This window comes from Xenopus tropicalis, chromosome 9, assembly GCF_000004195.4.
Source record: "Xenopus tropicalis strain Nigerian chromosome 9, UCB_Xtro_10.0, whole genome shotgun sequence".
NCBI lineage: Eukaryota > Metazoa > Chordata > Amphibia > Anura > Pipidae > Xenopus > Xenopus tropicalis.
Genome location: NC_030685.2, coordinates 60039054 through 60060245, shown reverse-complemented (window position 1 = coordinate 60060245; position 21192 = coordinate 60039054). Strand labels below are relative to the sequence as shown.

The 21192-nt window shown below is 40.9% G+C and overlaps 1 protein-coding gene across 1 annotated transcript; it reads right to left on the bottom strand.

Annotated features, from left to right (window-relative positions):
• Positions 1–4820: 4820 nt before the first annotated feature.
• Positions 4821–18541, bottom strand: ackr3 (atypical chemokine receptor 3). The gene is given in 2 exon segments (NM_001030434.1): positions 4821–6726; positions 18494–18541. A coding segment is annotated over 1 exon segment (1086 nt). The 5' UTR covers positions 6676–6726; positions 18494–18541; the 3' UTR covers positions 4821–5589.
• Positions 18542–21192: the final 2651 nt, after the last annotated feature.

Here is a 21192-nt window from a genome sequence, read left to right as displayed (position 1 = left end):
TTGTTTACTTCTAGCGCAGTGTTATTACTCCGTATACTAAGTTGCAGATGAGATTCAACGTTAATAAATGGAAAGATATGCCCTGGCATTTAAAATATGCAAGCTATACCCTTAATAGGACTAAGATGATGGAGAAGGACCTGTGGGTACTTATGGATAATAACCTTAACTGTATCAATTAATGCAAGTCAGCAGCTTGAAAGGCTGGGAAATAGATTCATGGGGGGTAAAATTCATCCCCTTTACAAAGCATTAGTACGGCCCCATGTAGAATAACTGATGCCTTTTTAGTCCCCTTAAAAATATCTGTGCCCTAGTGCACCTTCTGCACTAATGTTAGTTCCACCCTTGAGGAAGCAGAAGATAGACGAGCATTCAGCTTTCTCCTCACCCACACCCTTCATTCTGGTTCCTATTCTACTTCTGTTCACTCTAAATAGTATGATAATAAAGCACCATATATTTAAAAAAAATATAAGGTATTAGAAGCCACAAAGTTATATAACCACATAAAGATGCGTTCTTATGTCTTAGCTCTTATGTCTTAGCTTTCAGGTTATAGTGTGTTATGGCTGTTGCAAAATTTATAGGCAATAATGTACACTCTACTGTAAAATATAAGGATATAAGAGGTCATAGATGGGTCCCATAACCAAATACAGGCACATGGCGAAGCCAAAACTGAATTCTGTGGATGGCATTCACCATCCATAATCCCTTCTGATGGGGCTGATTTACTAACCCACGAATCCGAATGGGAAAAATTCAGATTGGAAAACGAACATTTTGCGATTTTTTCGTTGCCGTTACGACTTTTTCGTAAATTTCGCGACTTTTTCGTAGCCGTTACGACTTGCGCGACTTTTTCGTAGCCGTTACGATGTGCTCGTATCTTGTCGCGACTTTTTCGTATTGAGGGCTCGTAAACTGCGGGCAAAGCTTTCAGACTTAGCATGATTTTGGAAGCCTCCCATAGGACTCAATGGCACTCTGCAGCTCCAACCTGGCCCAAGGAAAGTCACGATACCGAAGCTAGAATGAATCTGAAACTTTCGTACTCAGCGCGATGGCTACGAAAAAGTCACGACAATTCGCGCAAGTCGTAACGCTACGAAAAAGTCGCGACAATTTGCAAAAAGTTGTAACAGCTACGAAAAAGTTGCGACAATTTCCGAAAAAAAACGCAAAATACCGATCATTACGAAAAAAACGCATTCGGACGTTTTTCGGACATTCGTGGATTAGTAAATGTGCCCCATAGCATCTGATAAATATATATAACTATGGTTCACCATTAGTAATTATAGAGAGCAGACCCAGCAGTTGCTGGGAACCCAGCCCAGATCATGGGGTCAGTTTCCTCTATAGAAATCCCTCCTTCCCAGTTGCTCTTTTACCTACGATTTTGTGAGGAGTGGGAGACGGGCAGGCAGGCAAGCACACAGGCAGGTGGGGGTAGGGCCAAGCAGGGATGGATGTTCGCCAGGCCCCTCCAAAGACTTTTTGGGGGAGGCCTGGCTGAAGCATGAAACATGTATTATAATAATTACTGTATGCCTGTTCTAAAATATAAAGATATAAAAAGTAGCCTGGGAGTCCCTTGACCTGTATAAAAGCAGTCTGCCTTTGGTCTCATGTCTTTATATGGTCATGGATTTCCTTTATATATTACAATAGGGGGTACATTATTCACTATACAATCCAGTTAATCTTCTTTTAAGCACCTGTGTGAGTATGGTCATGCAAGACCCACCAGTCTGTGCCAGGGTGAGAGCTATGTAATCCTGCCGTCTTTCTGTCTGTCTGGGATTCCTTATACTTTAGGATGTAGGCAGTCAGTCTGAGAGAAGAGCCTTGCTCAAACAAGTCCAGTAATAAGCAAGGTGCTTTAAGGTCACTGGGAAACCAGACGTTACAAGCAGGGTCTGCTCTCTTTGGAGCTTAGTGAGAGATTGGGGGCTTGTATGGATGCAGTCAGCAGCAAACACACCCTCCTTGTGTATGTATGGGATTGAGCTGAGTGACAGATCACATTTCTCTTGCAGCATTGAGGAATTACCCAACATGGAAATTTGGACTGTAATGGGTAATAAAGAACAGAATGTATTATATTGAATGTCTACTTGTATATACTGAAGCTGTGTGCAATACATATGTCTGAATTTAATCAGTTTTTTTGGTATACTTACTTATTATATACACATATGTCACATGTGGTATTGTATTGAATCATAGCCATGCCTTCCCTTAAGATAAACCACAGCTTAGAAATGTCAGGAATTCTCTCAAATATCTTTCTGTTGTAGTTAGTGTGTATTACTGCACCGTGGAGGTACATATATCCGAGTGAAAGTTGTCCAAATCTTTAATTGTATATTTGCAATATATTTAAGGGATGTTAGAACTTAGTGCTTTAACACTCCACTGAATAGAATGGCAACTCTCTGTGCAGTGGTCAGTTGCTCAGTGCAAGTGAACACTTTGACATATAAGTAGTTTTCAAGAGTCAGGAAAATGTTATTTTATTTTTCATGAGTCAGAAAAATATTAATCACAAACCTATCGACTTTCTTGGAATCCTTCTCGATTTCCTAGTTTGATATATATTTTGTAAGTGTGACCCTAAATAATAACTCATTTGGCAGATATATTAGTATCTAAGCATAGTGTCACTTGGATGACCTTTGTCACCTGATATGACTCTAGCAGCACTTGCTCACTCCACTAATTACTTTAATTAAGTGCAATTAACATCTTGCAAAAGAGCAAATTCCCCTGTCTCAGTCCCCACATCAGACTTTCTTGTCTCACAACCTACCTTCAAGACCCTCAGTTGGCAAGACTGGCTGAGACCCCTACATTCTTACAGCAACTGGTGAGTGTCATGTGATTATTTCTGGCAACTGGGAGTCAGTCCTGCAGGGGACATTAACTCCGTCTTGCCTGGTCGAATAAGACCTGGTTACAATTTATAGATTGTAAGTGCTTTACCACTTGTATAGGTCAGTATTGAGATATATATAGTTTGTATGTTTGATGGATACACAACTCTATTGTACAGTGCATATGTAGGTGCTTTATAAATACTTGCAAATAGTAATTATGTGTCTGAATTCAATGGGAATTATAATCCTTAGGACTCCATATACTCGCAGAAGATTTATTGAATTTAGCCTAAACTGGTTAACATTATCTATGTTTAATAGCTTTAGTGGGCAATAGACATAATTGGGGTCATATACCATTCATGAGGCAGGACCCTTCTACTTACAGCCTGCCCTATGGCAGTGGGTTAAGGACAGGATTGCCAGCAGCCTCTATCTCAGTGCTCTGCACTTAATCCGACTGTTTGTTTCCCTTGTTTAAGTTGTGCGACAAGAATTTATCACATTGTATAATCTCTCCCGTTTAAGAATCATGGCACACAGCAACATCAGCATATTAGTTACAAGATAAAATGCCCAGACCTGGTTGTGCCGTCTGTCACTGACTGCAATGGAAATATCTAGATTAAACAATTTAGCCAATTAACCAGTAGTGCATCTGCAGGGCCCATGGCAGCAGCTTTAAAGGGACTTACACAGTCTGGGCAGAGAATCAAAGAGACATTGGTTTGACAGGAAGCTGAAGTCCTTCTGTATAAAGAGTTGATCAGTGCTGAATATGGGGTTGCTCTTATTTATGGACTCTTCAAGTGGATTCTGGTTAAGATAGGGGGAGGGAAGCAAAACCAAGTTCAATGCTTGTATTCATTACAAGGTGGAAAGGAAATCAGTTTGCTCTTCATTCCACACAAGGGAGTTCTGCAGGACCAAAGTGTTGTGGCTGGGCACAAGTTTCATGATTATGATTGGTTAGCTTGTATGCATACTTTAAAATTTAGCACAGCAAAATGAGTTATATAGAGCTAAACTAAATAATCATAATGCAATATAAAAATATTTCTTTTTGTCTATAGTTTCAATAACATAAAACTATTTTTGCCCTCTGTGTCATCTTGTTACAGCTGTACTGTGGGTGTGAAGAGGTATAAAATTGTCTATCCTGAATGGCAATAGAGATCACTTATTGACCCCTGCATCTGTTCTAATGCCATATTATAATTACTTGGCTTGCCTCAGTCAGCAAATAGATAACAGCCTACTTGTATCCTTAAAATATGTAACCCTTTCCAGCATAACCATTTAGAGAGATACTTTTGTCCTTGGCCAAAGGACTAGGTGCCTAGGTGCTCACTAAGGCATTGTAATCCAGTTTTTTCCATGGGCTGGATATTTTATCTCCCATTTATTTGCCATTTCAAAATTATGTATGTGATACTGTCTATACACAAATGGGCAGGCTGTGGCGCCAGAATAATCCATTGCAATGTTCCATAAGGAGCAGCAAATAAAGGGGTGTAGGGCTAAGAGAAGTATAACTTAGGCTTGGGGGCTCCAAATGCTCTGTTCATATAGAGCTAAAGATTCACAGCAATTGTTGTACTATATAGAGACTTGGGGTGACTTTTTGATGGCTTGCCTGTTTGATGTATTTTACTACTCTGTCTGTATGCACAATAATCTCTTCATTCCCCAGTCTATGTTCTTGTTAGCCCAGTTTCCCTTATTCTTCTAAAAAAGATGGAGTGCAAAGCTTGCCATTTATTCCCACGCACAAAGGCTGATTCCAGAAGGGCTAAGGGTGACAGACATAAAATGACACATTGACATATACACAAAGATGCCCTCAAACAGACACACAATCATGTGGGCACATGCACACAAAAACTTACACATACACAATGTTACATTTGAATAAGCTTACAGACACAATCCAAGTGGTTTAACAAAATGCTTTAATGGCTAAAAGAGCATTCAGTAAATATCAAAACCATCAAAGGACATTATGAAACAAGTGGAAATTTCAGTTGTCACATAACATAATAAACACTTCAAAAATATAGATATTATATATAGAAGATATATAGATATGTCTATTTGAATTTCAAATACAAAGTACTGCCAATTAACAAAAATGGCTTTTAAATACAATAAGCTATAGAAAAATATATATAGAGCTTTAGAAAAAGCATTTTATATTACATTTTTACAACAGTTGCTGACATACAGTATTTACAGATTTCACTTTCACTCAAGATGCCACATTCACTGGGAGTTTGCCAGTTGTGGCTATTTGGCTGAGATACCTTTTGAGTTGTGCTTGTAGATTGGGACAAATGAGTTACTCCGTCAGCTTAGTCCATTATTTATTGCAAAGAAAGAAGCTTGGTCTTGGCCATCTTGAACAGGAACGTGTTCACAGAAACTTGTGTCAGTGCTTTATTCTCCCTGTTAAGGGTACAGTACAGCGAAAGATGATTTGCAAGCAGATTACATTTCACTTTGCATGAGCGCCTCTAATGTCTTATGATTGGCATGGTGATCTGCCAAACTGCACTCCTGCGTGGGCAACTGCTTTCAAGACGATTTCACTCTCAGCTGATAATATCAGCAGGAATGCGAGCCACTTTGGTCCCAGTTGCCCCATTCAGACATAAGTGTGGAGCACAGAGATTTCTAAGGCAGCCATCAAAGGCAGTGATGGGCCTCACTTTGGAATTTGGTCTACAGCTGAGTATTCTGCTTCAGATACCTTCGAAGATTCAATAAGCTTGGTGAGACCAGTCTTTGATGAGTAGCGGAAGATAAAGGCTTTCATTATCTCATAGCGGTAGTTCCGGTGGATGAAACTGTACAAGATTGGGTTGATGCAACAGTGGAGCAGGGAGTAACACTGGGTGATGTGGAGGGCAGCATAGAGGAAATTATCCAAAAAACAACTGAAAGGAAGCAGCTGCAGGAAAGACATGACATCTAGTATGACCATGGCATGGTATGGCAGCCAACAAACCATAAACACAACTACATAAGAAACAATGAGCCTTCCACTGATTCTCCGCTCTTGGTCTCCAGAAGATGATGATGATGAAGAAAGAGTCCAAGCCAGCAGACAATAAAAGATTGCAATTATTGGGAAGGGAATAACAAATCCCAGCATAATGGACACTATCTCCATTCCTAATAGCCACTCTTTAAAGGTTTCCTCGGGGTACATTGAGCGGCAATAGGTCTCATTAGTAACAGGGGAGGAAACAGTCTTTAAGTAGTAAGTGTCTGGTAGGGAGACAACAAAGGCAACAAGCCAGACAAGGACACAGACCAATCGTCGTATGATCTTTCTTCTGCGCTGACCAGCAGTGCCATTTAGTGACACACACAGGTAGCGATCGACACTCATGCATGTAAGGAAGAAGATGCTGCTGTACAGGTTAATGGAAAACACCAAGTGTGTAATTTTGCAGGTCATCTCACCCATTGGCCACTGGTTATGCTGGACCAAAGACACCACCCAGACTGGCAGAGTGAGAAGGACACATAGATCAGCTATGGCCAAGTTGAAAATATACAGGTGTGTTTCATAACCAGTAGTCTTGGCCTGCAGGTTGAGCCAGATAACCACTGAGTTGGCCAGGAGTCCCATGACAAAGATAAAGATGTAGACTATAGCAAGTGTATAGAGCAGAGCACTCTTGTTCAGCGTGTTGGGGCAGGATAAGGACTCCAGTATAATGCAGTCCCCATTGGAGCAGCTCAGATTGAATTCAGTGGAATTCATACTTTCCATGTAATCCATTGCGGCGGCAAAGTCAGCTGCACTCATTGCTGCGAAATGTCTGCAAACAACCTGCAAAGAAAAACAGGCACATCATAAGATATTTACTCACAAATACAAATTCTCTATTCATCTCAATACGTTTAGCATTATAAATTGTGAGTGGCCTGACAATTGTTTGTACACTATGAATAAGTGTAAAGGTACCAGTTTTTATTGACTTGGCTCCAAATGCATGTATAAATACATCAGAGTAGATTCTCAAATGCCTTTATTTCATCTATACTAGAACATTGTAGATCCAGGACAGTAGTTACAACCTTCAAATCAACTGCATTATGGCAAAAGAACATAATACAATACAACACATTTGTGCCGCTATATGTTTGTGGGGGTTCAATGAAAAGAAGCTACTGGACTAATACACTAAACTGTGTGACTGCAGTGATTGCAGCTAAAATAATTATCATTGCTGGAATGCACTACAGGTTCTCTTCTTAGACTCACATCAGCATACAGGGTGCAGTTAATGGTGGCCCTAATCTGGTTTATTCATTCTGCAGCTTCTGTGCAACACCTATTCAAATGCACCACAGCACAACTCATAACCAAAACTGCCAGTTGTGCATCAGCTAATTATACCATGTTCTGGCAATGCAGCCCTATTACAAAATGGGCCAATACCTCTCGCCTAGGTATAAGGTGGCTTTTGACTGGCAGGTAAAAGATTAATGTTAATTTTTTTGGCTACAAAGCTTTTGTACTTGTATCTAAGCTATATAATTTGAGATATATATAGTGACTTCTATTGTATGGGTGCTTTATAAAAAATATGAATCTTTATTTATGGAGTACTATTGTATACACGGGCATTTTCCTCCATACATATTGTTTTAATAAAAGAATATCTTCCAGATTATTGATAACAATTCAATTTTGGTATGTGCAGGAAGTCATTTATCTTCCGTTCCTTGCTCCTTTCTGTTCCTTGCCATAATGGATTATAGCCTCTTGACAGGAAAGTGAGCTATGCAGGCAATAATCACTTCCCTCGGGCAAATGTTCAACAGCAAATATCACAAAGTTTTTCCGTGGAATTGGCAAGCTGTATTTCAGTTCAAAGAGCAGGGCCAGGTAGGCATTTCAGCTTGAATGGGGCATCTGTTGGGTAATGTTGCATTGATATATTGCATTTTAATACATCAAATGCAGGCTCTAAATTGCTATTGGGCAGAGACCTATGCCATTGGTAAGCCCAGAAAAATATGGCTTGTGTGGGAGGTACACTTTTTAGTCATTGTTCCACCATATTCTGCTCAAAGTGTGTCCCTCTGTGTTTTCTATCACATGAAAAATGCACATTTGAAATATTCACACAATTTATGTCCAAAAATGTGCACATGTTTAAGCCTTAGATAAGACTGATGATTCTATAAGATGGGGCACTGAATCCCAAGGTTGTGCCCAAAAGTTAGTCATCTTTTAGATTGTAAGCTCTTGTGTGCAGTGCATGTATTGCCCCTGTATTGCTCAGTTTTACATGTAATTTGTATATTTGATGTTTATGGTACGATATAATGGTGTTTTATAAATTCCTGTTAATAATACTGTTTCATACTGCAGGTTCAAACAATCATTCATTAACAAAATAGGTGTTAGTAAAGTTTTAGATTTAGCAGCTAGAGGCTCCCATTGTGGAGGCAAAGGGGGAAAGCTTGTAAATGTTATCCTTTCGTTAGTAATATGCTTCTTCAGCCCGGTCCTGCCGGTGACAGGAAATCAGCCTGAAATGACCCCAGATTTGCTTTGCTTTTTACGTGTGCTTTTTGATGGCTAAATAACCCTCAACCACATGTGCATCAGCCTATACCCCTTCCCCCTAACAAGAAACACATGCGGGTGACAGAGCAAGTGTGAAGCTGGTGGGGGTGTGAGGAGTAATATGCATTTGAAAGGGTTAAGGTACACATTGTCCCTAGGTGTTAAAATTTGTACAAATGACCCAATTGTCCCTCAGTGTGCTTTGACTTGGGTCTCCTCCCTATGTCTATGACAGTGACCTGATTCTTTCTATCAGTCCTTGACATAATCTTTAAACTCTCCTGGTTGTAAAATGATTGTCCCTGTGACCAGAGCTCAATCCAATAGGTCAGTTTGTGTAGGGTAAGTGCCAAGGCCCATAACAGCATATGGAATCATCATGATGCAATGGCTCTGCTAATCCTTAAACGCAGACACCCAACTGCTCCTCTGCAGCCCTTTGTGTCTAGGGGATTAAAACTTTAAAAGGGATATATGTGATAGAATCGGCAAGCATGTGAAATCCTAAAAGCCCTGGATTAGAGAGCCGATCTCAAAAACATCAATACTCCTTACCCATACAATGAACTCAGGGACCACCTACCTTCTGCACACAGACAATCTTCTATTATTACCATCAATGTTGTTGAAGGGGACTCTGTAATTAAACTGGCTTGTCTGTTCAAATGATTACAATATATCAAAGGCATCAAAAGCCCATGGATTCTTTATCTGGGTACCCTGTCAGACTGTAGGTTTATCAAACAGGTACTTTACCCTGGCTACTACTAGGGCAATGGACCAAGGGCACACATTCTTTGACTACATGGGTGCTTTTGGAAGCACAGAATGCATGTTGTGCTGCTCCAGCACTCAGCAGATGTCTGAATGGTGGTGACGGGTTATCATAGAGATAAGTTGGTCAAGCCACATTCTTTTCCATCTGGCACAGGTTCTACTGCCATTCAGCCAATTGCAAGTTGTCACCATAGGCCAAGCCTATGGTTTAGTGACATCTGTCATATAAAATGTAAGGCTTTATCTTTTAACAAATGCAGCAAGTCTTTTTCACTACATTTATGTGGCCTTCATTGATTCAGTACCCTCAGTATCCTTCAGTACCTTTCTGTTCTCTTTACCAATATCCGCTCTCCTAGTGGAGGGTCTGGAGCTGGTGCACTAGGACCACAAGGGTTGAGGTTTTTTTACTTTCAATGTTCTCATGTCCGTTCCCTTTAGTATTGCAAAAGCTTAAATGCCCATTGGCACATACCCATAACAATTATTTTTAGAAATCAAATTAAATCCAGCCGCTAAGATTCAGGGCCCAAAACTCTCCTAGTGAGCTTATTTCATTAATGGGGGATTCTTTGATAGGAATGTCAAGTCTGGTAAGATATTATAGAAAAATATCTAGGATTGATAAAGTGTATGCTGTATAATGCTAAAGGAGAAAAATGTACTATATACACCGAATCAAACACAACCAGCACCAAAGGTCTTGTGGTTCAAATAAATATTAGTGTATTATAATTGCATGTACATGCAATTATAATACACTAATATTTATTTGAACCACAAGAGCCTTGGTGCTGGTTGTGTTTGATTCGGTATCTATATGGTATTCCGTGCACTCCATCAATCTTTGGAGTGTGGTGCTGTCGTGTGGACTATTTTATATATATATATATATATATATATACGTACATATACAGGGCATCGGGTGAAGTCATAAGGCAGGAAACATAATAAAAACAATATCTGGCCCCATAAAGAAAAAATATTTAAACTTTCTGTGATCTCCCATGGATGAAAAGAGTCAAGTAAAGTGAGCCTAAGTAGAATAAAAATATTGATATATTTAATATAAACATTTTCCAGTTGGTTGTTATGTTTGCATGTTGCTCCGTGAATAAGAAATAGCTGGGTGCAGGAGACACACTGTCTCACTGAGGTACAGAATCCTCCCTAAAACACACATCCATATTATTACCTAATAATTCTACTTCAAATAAACCTGGTGCTTCTTAATTTTTCATAAATATTCCAGCCTCTGAATGGTTATACACTTTTTCTATACCTTATTTGGCGAAGGTAGCCATACATGGCTGATAAAAGCTGTGTATGGGGGCGCTCAAAGGGGCCTACCCTACATATATCTGGCTGAAAATTGGCCAGCTGTCGATTTAGTGGGTTTAAAAATGCCCTAGGGAGGGAGGGTTTATTGGCGCCTTTGTGGACCTTGCCAATGAGCGGCTCTATCAGTGTATGGCAAGCTTAAGACTTGTATATTTGCTTCATTTTATTAAATCAAGGCATTCCTATGATTAAACCATTCAATCCCATGATTCCAGTAGCTTATATTTATCTGACCAAACAGATGAATTGTTGACCCAGAGTTTTTCATGACAGGTTAAAGGTGGCCATGCATGAGCTGCCCTGTACAATATTTACCATGTGGTCTCACAGGATGGATACCATAGTAGTGTGGCCACCTTTCTACTGTTTTATTAATTCAGGTCAATAGCCAAAATGATCAAAACAGCAGAAAGTGAATAGGAGCTGAGGCCGATCTATCATGTACTGGCTAGAGATGGGGTTGGCTATGCATTTTCAGTGTCTTTCTCATGGATTTGCAAGGCTGCAAGGATTCTGTCCATTCTGAATGGCCTTTATTTGATGGAAGGTTTAATATTTTTTATGGTAAAAAAACATACAGGCTAAAAAAGTAGCTTGTTAATACAGTAACCATTAAACCTCATAAGTAGCCAGTTACAAAACTCCTTGTGTGGCATTATGCCAGGGAAGGCAAACTGAGAGCTTAAGCTGCTGTGAATTACAACTCTCACATCCGCTGGAGGATGGTAAATTTGACATGCCAGTGTAAGCCACACATATAAAGTATCACTGGGAAACAAATGTTGCTTTAATCACCTTTCCATATGATTTAGTTTTATTCAGAGCAGTGAGCATTACTAGAGCAGATAGGGCAGCAGAACAGCAGAAGAGCCCTGCACCTGGAACCAAATAATGATATCAACATTCCTCCCAGGGTCCAGTAGGGAAAAAGTGTCAGGAAATGTTTAGAAAAGCAAATGGCTGTGTACAGAACAATTGCAAATAAATTGTATTAATTGCCCAGTCCCATTTCACTGGCACTAACAATAAGAGTTTATTCAGGTTAAGCGGGTTCTCTTGTAACCCTAAACCTCTAGAATGCTGGAACAATACAGGTAAGGATTATGACTGGATCTCTGGACAAAAGAAAGCTGATCTGAGAGCAAGAGCTCACTAGGAACAAATTGTGTTTGCTACCTTCAAAAGACTCTCAGATAAACAGGTTTAGCCAAATTAGATTAGGGCCAGGCCTAGGGTGATGGTCGCATGAAGGTAGGCAGTATGTGTACCATTGAGATTAAATGCTTCCTGGGAATCAAAAGCATATAAGATCATGCGACTTTTATCTGTTTTAGGTAGAGGAGGTGATTCCTCTCAATCCATTGTCACTAGTCATATCTCTTGTTTGGCCCTCTAAACTCCTTCCTTGGAGTTGAACCTAAAGGTCCCCATACACGGTAAGATCCGCTCGCTTGGCAATCTACGGGTGGGCGATATCGGGGAGCTTGAAGTTAAAAAAAAAATAATCTGATCGTTTGGCCCTGGGGCCAAACGACCGGATTATGTAGGCGGCAATGGGGCAGTCGGTTCGGGGACCGCATCAACGAGGCGATGCGGTCCCCGATCCGACTGGATTTTCTAACCTGGCCGACCGATAGCTGGCCAATTTCAGGCCAGATATCAGTCGGCCAGCTCGCTCGTTTCTGCCTCTACACGGGCAGATAAGCTGCCGAGTCGGTCCAAGGGACCCATATCAGCAGCTTCTATCGGCCCGTGTATGGGGGCCTTAAGACACTAGTTCTGTAAAGCTGGCCATAAATTGACATATAATCGTATTTGGTGGGGTTGCCAAATGAGTGGATCTTACCCACATATGCCCACCTTGAGGGTTGTGGGTAATAGCAGATTTATCCAATTGTTTGGCCCTCAGATACAGGACATTGGGACAAGGACTGCATTAATGCGCTGATGCCCTCTTCATCCCAATATGAATTTTAAACCTGCTTAATTGACACCTGGCTAAATTTTGGCTAGTTATCATTTGGGCAGGCCCATCTGAGAGCCCCATAAATGGGCCAATAAGCTATCCATTATGTGTCTCCCATATTCATGGAGGAGTCAATAAGAAGGCAAATCTGAAATCTGTGTGGGGCCATCACCGTCTGTCTCAAACACAGGGCCACACTCCCTTGGGACTGCTCTGTCTGTAGGTACTTGCCTGCCCACCTCTACTGACAAGGCAGGTGGTAAATGTATGCATTTTCAATGAGACATCAAACATATTAGGTAATAATATGAAAGGAGTTGCAATTAACTACAATATATTCTATTCTGAATGATCTGCCAGAAACTTTGCTGCTGTACTTGCAACTCTTACATATGAAGAGATATAACAATTGACAGAAATAATTTGACTGCAGAAAGTAGGGGAGATGAGAATTTAAATGTAAAACAGTAAGGGGCTGATTTACTTACCCACGAACGGGTCGAAATGAGTCCGATTGCGTTTTTTTCGTAATGATCGGTATTTTGCGATTTTTTCGTATTTTTTGCAATTTTTTCGGATTCTTTACGAATTTTTCGTTACCAATACGATTTTTGCGTAAAAACGCGAGTTTTTCGTAGCCATTACGAAAGTTGCGTAAAATCTGGCGATTTTTCGTAGCGTTAAAACTTGCGCAAAAAGTTGCGCTTTTTTCGTAGCGTTAAAACTTACGCGAAACTTTGCACCTTTTAAGTTTTAACACTACGAAAAATGCGCAACTTTTCGCGTAAGTTTTAACGCTACGAAAAAAGCGCAACTTTTTACGCAACTTTCGTAATGGATACGAAAAACTCGCGTTTTTACGCAAAAATCGTATTGGTAACAAAAAATTCGTAAAGAATCCGAAAAAATCGCAAAATGTTCGTTTTCAAGTCGGAACTTTTCCAATTCGGGTCGGATTCGTGGGTTAGTAAATCAGCCCCTAAGTGTCCCTAGTAGCCCTAGTCCCGTGCAACCATTAGTAGCGTACATATGCCTGCGGAGCTCTGTGTTATTCCTATAATGTTTACAGCAATTGTATTTGGGCTCTAATAACATCCTCTCATACAAAAACACAAAGGAGGGTTTTCAAAATGCAAAGTATCTATGAATTTACCCCCCCCCACTGATTCCTACACATCACTACACATCAGCATTACAGGGTAATTAATACATTGTTAGTGGCACCCCACCCACTTTCCTCTGCCTTCTAAGTTCCCTTCTTTTTTTTTTCTAAAATGTCAGAATCTGCCCTTTGGACAAGGCCCCTCCCAGAAACTGTGGTAATAAGGCACCCTGGGGAGTTCTGTACCATAATTCAGCTCATAGAAACTCGCATCCATTCTCTTGTTTGCCCCCTGCAGCCTCCCTCTCTCACTTTTATTTCTTCCCTATGGCATCTTGGTTTCTTTTGCTTTTGTGCAATTACTGCATTTTCCTTTGTTGATGTAAAAACATTTCTTTGTCCTAATGTCTTAGGCAAGCGGTACTGAGCTACATTGTGCCTAAACAGGGGCCATCTCTGCCATACACAACACAGAATGTAAGTGTTTGGAATCACTGAAAGAAAATAGCTTCTCTGAAACTGCATGTGTTGTTGTTCATCAAGTGAGTGAGCAGGTATTTCTTGCCACTGCTTAGGCAATCTCTACCTACAGCAGCAGCATTTCCAATGAAGCACTGCCAGTGTTTATTAAGCTAGGTGGCAGCTGTTTCCAATAATGCCCACAGAAAGCTATAGCATTTTAAGTCACTGTCTGTAAGTTTAATAGAAGCCATTCTAGCACACCTGGTATAACACATTTTAGGTTGATTCCACTATATGAGGTTCAGTCTTTTGTCAGATGCTTCCCCTGCTCCCCCCACACAAACTCACAGAAATATAACAGATATGTATGGAAGCACTGATATAACAATCGAGTAGAATATAATCATGACCATGGGGCAAGCCTACTATTCACTGTACAGTGACTTTTGTAGAACCATTCTGTGCTGACCCGCAACCACCACTAAATGAAAGTAGTGGGCAGTGGATGTACCTACAGTTTTACCATCAAGTGTCCCACTGTAATTACCCATGGTCTTTAGAACAAGCCGTTAATATAAATAATATGCTTTATTTATACAATGCTAACATGTTAATCACCACTGTGACTACCTGCCTTCCAGCTCCACAATAGACAATAATAGGTGGAAATTCACCAGGCTTGGAAATTCCTCCTGGGAGGAAACATAAACCAATATCACATCTGACATGATCAGGAGGGAGTTCTGGTTAGAAATATTATTTGTATGGTCTATTTTAGCCAAGAGCTGACATTCCAAATACATTAATTTAAATTATGCAGTGGATTTGCTGTGGTTGCTATTGAAAAGCAGTGTCTGTATCTTTCTGCGCTGCTGGTGTAGCAAAAGTCTTGCCTACTTCTTCACATGTCTGTAATTCAGCAGGCTTCTGCTACATGGTTTTAAAAAAAGTGATATCTACTACCAGGACAAAGAACTGCTTTCATAAACAGTTATATAGGATAGTTGCTTGGAAGTACAGTTTTACTATGCAACAGATTATGTTTATATTTACATCCCCTATATGGTACAACAAGGCTGTAACAATCCTGGCGCCTTGGATTTTAAATGTCACTACTAGCTCCCAATTTACAGCTACGTGCACCTTCATTTTCATTTCTGCCTACAATAACAGCCACCCATACCCCCACTGGGGCACTGAGCACCTTTCTGTGTAATTCTGTGTCAGTCCTGAGAAATTCCTAGGTTTTCAGATTAATGAAGAATTTAGTGAAGGCCTTAATGTACAACCCCTGGGAGAGTGGGAGTGTACGTCCCCCCAACTAATGACACAAACAAACCTTATCATATAAAAGCAACAAATTGCCCCTACCCCCTTCTACCTGTGCAAATATTTATTTTCTGAGCCTATAGCTACAGAACACACAGGTTCACTTGACTCCATCTTTGCCAGACAGCTCTGTCGCACAATCTCTTCTGCAACACAGCAACAGCAGCTCTTGGCAAAGTCTATACCAAGCATGGCACGCGCCACGGCCTGTGACCCACAACTTCCGAAGAATGCTGGGTTGTCAGAGATTTGACCTCCTTGAGGTATACACTACAGGTCAAACCCTACTGCATGTCCTTCAAACTCCTGCAGGCATTCAGATTCCCCTATTCCCTATACATGTGTTTGGATACATGAATAGTTAATATGGCACAGTTGACCCTTTCATGTCCAAGGAGACTGAAACAAACTATAGTTTTATAGTTACAGGGCGCACTAAAGAGGTTAAGATGAACATGTATTTGAATGCATTCCAAAGCATCACTGAGAGGGTTAACATGTGGTTCATGTTGCCAGAGAAGAGGTTAAACATTCACAGTGTATTGGGTGACCTGGTATCAGGGGTCAGGCACAAGGGATATTAACTGTCCAGCGCCACCAAGAGACCCCAGTGGCTTTGCTAAACACACTCACACACACTCACACACACACTCACATATACACTCATTTATAGATTACATTAATGCAATACAAAGCACCAAGAAAATATGATTATACAAATGGCCCAGAATTCTTTAAGTGCTAACTATCAGTAAACTGATAACTGGATCCACTGGATCAAGACAGAGAAGACCCTTTGGAGGATTTTGTAACCCGTAAATTAACCATTAAATTGCGCCTGGAGACACAAGTCTTGCCATTTATTTCATGCACAAGTCTATGATTAGCATATTGTAATTGTGACTTTAAACGGCAGTGCCTCCTGTATGCTTTCTTATCAGTCACTATTCTTTCAAAGTCACTGTTGTCCTGTGATGCCTTTGTTCTGCCTGACATGAAATGGGAGTAATTTAGGCATTAATGCAAATAATAATTACAGCATTCGTCCTGTTTTCCAACTGGTTATGTAAAAAACGAAGGCGCTTTTCTCACAGGTATGGCAAAGAGTTTCAGAGGAACAGGGATGATGTACACTTAAGTATTTATACACGCCTACCCTTCAAATCTTTTAATCCACTTCTAATTAATTTTAGAAATAAATACCCCTCCTGTCCAGCATACTTAATAATTAAGCAGCCATATGGGGTCACAGAGAGACCAGACCAAGCTTTCCCCGCACTTTCTCATATACGCAGGTCTTCCTTTAAAAAGTTGGTGTTTTCTTTGTTTACAAGCCACACACAAACCGATAGCAGCAGGCAGCAGAATACATGTCTGGGAAAGGTGGCAGTGCCCATCAGTAAGAGACAGCTGTACACACGCCCAGGAGACAGACATCTAAGAGAGCAATAAAGTGCAAGTATAGAATTGCTGGGTGTCAGCTGCACTACAACTGACTGATACCCACAACGTCACCGAGGCTTCCCCTGCAGTCACTGACAGATAATGATATCAATGAGATAACATGAGAATACATTATGTAACTTAGTTCAGCATCAGTGCAGGCACACATGCCAGGATGGGAATCCCCCACCGATAAATAAGCAGCACTTTCTGGTCTTGTTTCACTCATCAATATGTGCAAATATTCCCTACCCCAACAAAAGCGGCACAGATCCTCTTAAACAATGACCCTCACATTATATTCCTTTCACCGGGAAGGAAGACCTGAAGATCAACAGCTAATTGCCAACACACACAATCAGTTCCATGAAAAGTGCATGAAAGTGTTTGCATCTGCAGCATTACTGCAAAGTACTCACAGACCCCCGTGGTTTCTGGCTGCACCATATATAGCAGATATATTCTTAAAGTTAGCAACTGGAAATTATAGGCCAGTTCCAACACATGGGTGCATAATTAATGGTTGTGTATATGAATATATTATTATTCTCTGTAATAGACAGATATCTATAACATTGCTGCTACTATTGTAAATTATAAAGACATCACTGGACACACACAATATATTATTAGGTATGTCCAACTTGCCTTCCAACTGTTATTGAATAATACCTAGCATCCTTTAAAAAGTAAAGTCAACCCTCTCTCTCTCTCTATATATATATATATTTATGGTACAGTACAATAATGAATGTAGAGCATGTACTAACTGGTATGTTTGTAGATGCTGTTTAGTATACAGGAGACAGCAGATGTATAGTGCCACAGAATATGCCTTTGAATTGACAAGAACACCACACACAGAAATGTTGGTATTTTTTCTAACCCAACAGAACATATAACATAGCACATGCAATATACTTAAACACTTAAATTAAAAAGCATAAAGCGGAGATGCTTGAACTTTAGAGCTTACACTCTATTACCCATACAGCAGTGTGTATTTTGTATGGACTGTTAGTACAGCTGGATGTCATGTTGTTTAAGGGGTTATACAATGTGTATATAGGGGGTATATCAGATTGTACCTGGGGGGTATATGAAATTCTTTATAGGGTGATAAACATATACTGTACATTGCGATATCATGTTCAGTACAGAGGGTATATTAGATATATGGGTTAAGCAGTTGCTTTCTCTGCGTTATATAATATACTGTATAGAGGATATATTTGGCACAGAGGGTATATGATACAGTGGGATATAGCTGTGATGGGAGATACCATTTCTGTGTGCCAGTGCATAGAGTTTGCCAGTAGTGCCTGAGTATATTTGCTGCTGTTACAGGCTTTTCATTTACAGGAGGCATGGACCAGATCATTCACATCAAATGCAAGGTGTCAGCGCAACTATTACAACTATGATAAATACTATCAAATAACTGCTCTTCCAGCGCTAAGAGAGTTATTGCAGCCCGGCGCCACTTATATCTGAACCCCACCAACCCGCTTCTCATCATGTACGAGCCTAATATGCCAGTAAGTAAAGTTATAGAATGGATGACTTGCCCCCACCCCACCATAAAACCCCTCTCTTACCCCGCTGCTTGACTCTAGGGCGCAGGTTCCTACACGACTTCTCACTTGTTAGTTTCCCGTGTGTTTGAGCTGCGAGCTTGCCTGCCTGTATATATAAAGGTGCAGCAGTGCACCACTAGGGGGAGCTGTAGCGCTCGGCCGGCCATCCCTGGTAAGTAGGGCAGCACGCAGTGTGGTTCCGCAGCTCCTCCCTGGGGATCGGGCGCAACAGCCCAAATCTGAGGGCAGTGAGTGGGAGTCAATGAGGCGGTCAGGCTGCCTGCTACGTGGGGTGGATCCCGGGCTGCGTCACACAGCGGTCCCTGGATGGAGAATTACGGGAGAGGGGCAGGAAGGTGTAAGGACACTGCTTTGGGTGTGGAAGTTTTTATAAAGTTGCAAACTACAATCTGGAACCTCGGAGTCTCCGCCATTTGGTCAATTGAACTGCGGTGACAGTTAAACAATTATAGTTCAGCACAATCTGAAGCGCTACGGGTTGGGTATTGCCTGAAACACACCTGTTAGATTGTGCCTAGCCGGGCTGCTTCCATAGGAGTTATAGGGCCAGCTTGCCCTCAATGGCTGCTAGGGGACTTCTCTGATTGGGAAATGAAACCCTGTACCTGCTGAACAACTACTAGATTCTCCCCAGCTAGCATCTGGAACTGCTAGAAAATGGCTAAGCTTTTTCGCCATATACTGGTGATTACTGGGCATGCAACTTACTATGGGGCTTTAGTTGGTCTGGAAAGGGATTTAGAATAGACCCTGTCATTTCAAGGACACAGAGGCCCAAATAGCCCCCCACCAGCCCAATTAATAGTGACTGTCTATGGCATCTTACAGCAGCACCTCTGGCATCTTACAGCAGCCCCTCTGGCATTTGCCAGAACCCACCGATTGCCAGTTTGGGCCTGGCTGCAGTTTAGTTTGCTAATGTCAGTGCTTCCACTATTCAGTGGGGGTCATTTACACACAATGTCTACTTTGCTTCGCTTCACTTTCTGACAATGAGCGGCAATTTCCCCATGCTGGTTGGCAGCAGCTACTTGTACCCATCGCACATGCAAATAGAGCAGTGTATGAATAGGGGTGTAGGCGATAGTCTCATGCGGAGAGATGTGTGGGGCACCCTGCCTAGCTACCCACTTCCAATACAGCACATTCATTATCAGTGATACAGGTTCTCTGGGGCAAATGACCATCTTGGCGACCCCTGGTAAGCTACTAAAATGTGCCGGTGCACAGTGAAACCAAATACAGATAATGCTTAATTCATTAATGAGCTCCAGGGTTTATTATTGTAGTTTTTTTACTGCACATCCATGTTTATATGATAAAGAAAACTGTGTGTGCCCAAGTGGAATCAGGCTAAATTTTGTGGACAGCAGTTGGGTGAATTTGGACAATAAAGGTGAAACCCCATCATGCCAGAAATTAGGTACAACATACCACAGATATCCAGAGACGCTAATGATATTCAGAGATGAATATAGGCATATAACACATGAATAATATGTTGGTAACCTTCCACCAAGATTTTCATTTCCCTTAAAACATTTTTTTAAAAATAACCGGTTAATAAAATATAGCGGCAATGACAAGGGACTACAGGTAAAAACTGCATCATTCTTGTATGTAATTATGGGTTACACTGTAAGAGAATGATGAATAAATTAATGCAAAGCACACATTGTGAATATAAGTACAGGCATAGCTAGGAGATATTTTTATTGATTATCTGACGCACACATATATATAATGAATTTGCCCAATGGCTTGGATATCTTCTGTACTTATGGGGCTCCAGCAGCTGGTGTTTCTGCCCCCTCTATAATAAAAACAAAATAATGGCACATACTGTTTGTAAATCACCTGCATGGTGTTTTGACACTGCAAGTTTATTAAACTGCTAAGGCTAATTACCTGGCGTGACATAATCCATTGCAGGTATAGGTAAGGTGGCAGGCATGCTGGGAATGGCTGTATAACAGCTGTAAGTGTATACTAACAGCATGCACCCCACTGGGCACTGAGGTGTCAGTGTCACACACTTCTCTTCGCATAACTTGAGTAAACACAATGGTGTGTAGTTACACCTGCCTCCAGCAGACAGGCCAATTATGGATATGTAAACATATAACATGGCAACATAAACAGAACATGTGCCACAGGGACGCCCTGCACTCCCTCTTACTATTATACCAGTTGAGCTTTGTAACATGCCACAGAATACACTGGCACTTCATAAAATATGTTCCCTTAATAAAAAATAAGGTGTAGAAGGAAGCATTGTTAGGGTGTGGGTTGACCACATGGTAGTGCCTCCATATAAATCCTGTTAGTGCCTCTCTGACAGCCACCCCATAATCTGTTCTAATTGCGCCCGGTCTGCAGCACTGCATGGGTCTATAGTCACCTCCCATTCAGTCAAATGTGTGAATGTGTAACACATTCATGTTCTATTGAAGAACTTGGTGACTCTCCCAAAAGGACAGAGGAGCTAAGGTTGCGAATGGCACCAGATGTAAACTGGACCCTAGCAACCAGATAAAAAAAAGTCAACTTAAAATAAACACAAAAATATAAAAGTCTCAGATTATCACTGGGTACACTAACATACATTCATTTAAAGGTGAGCCACCTCTTTAACAAGTGGATTGCAAGAAGGGACAATTTTATGACAATGGAAGCTTTTAAAAAGATCTGGAAAATAC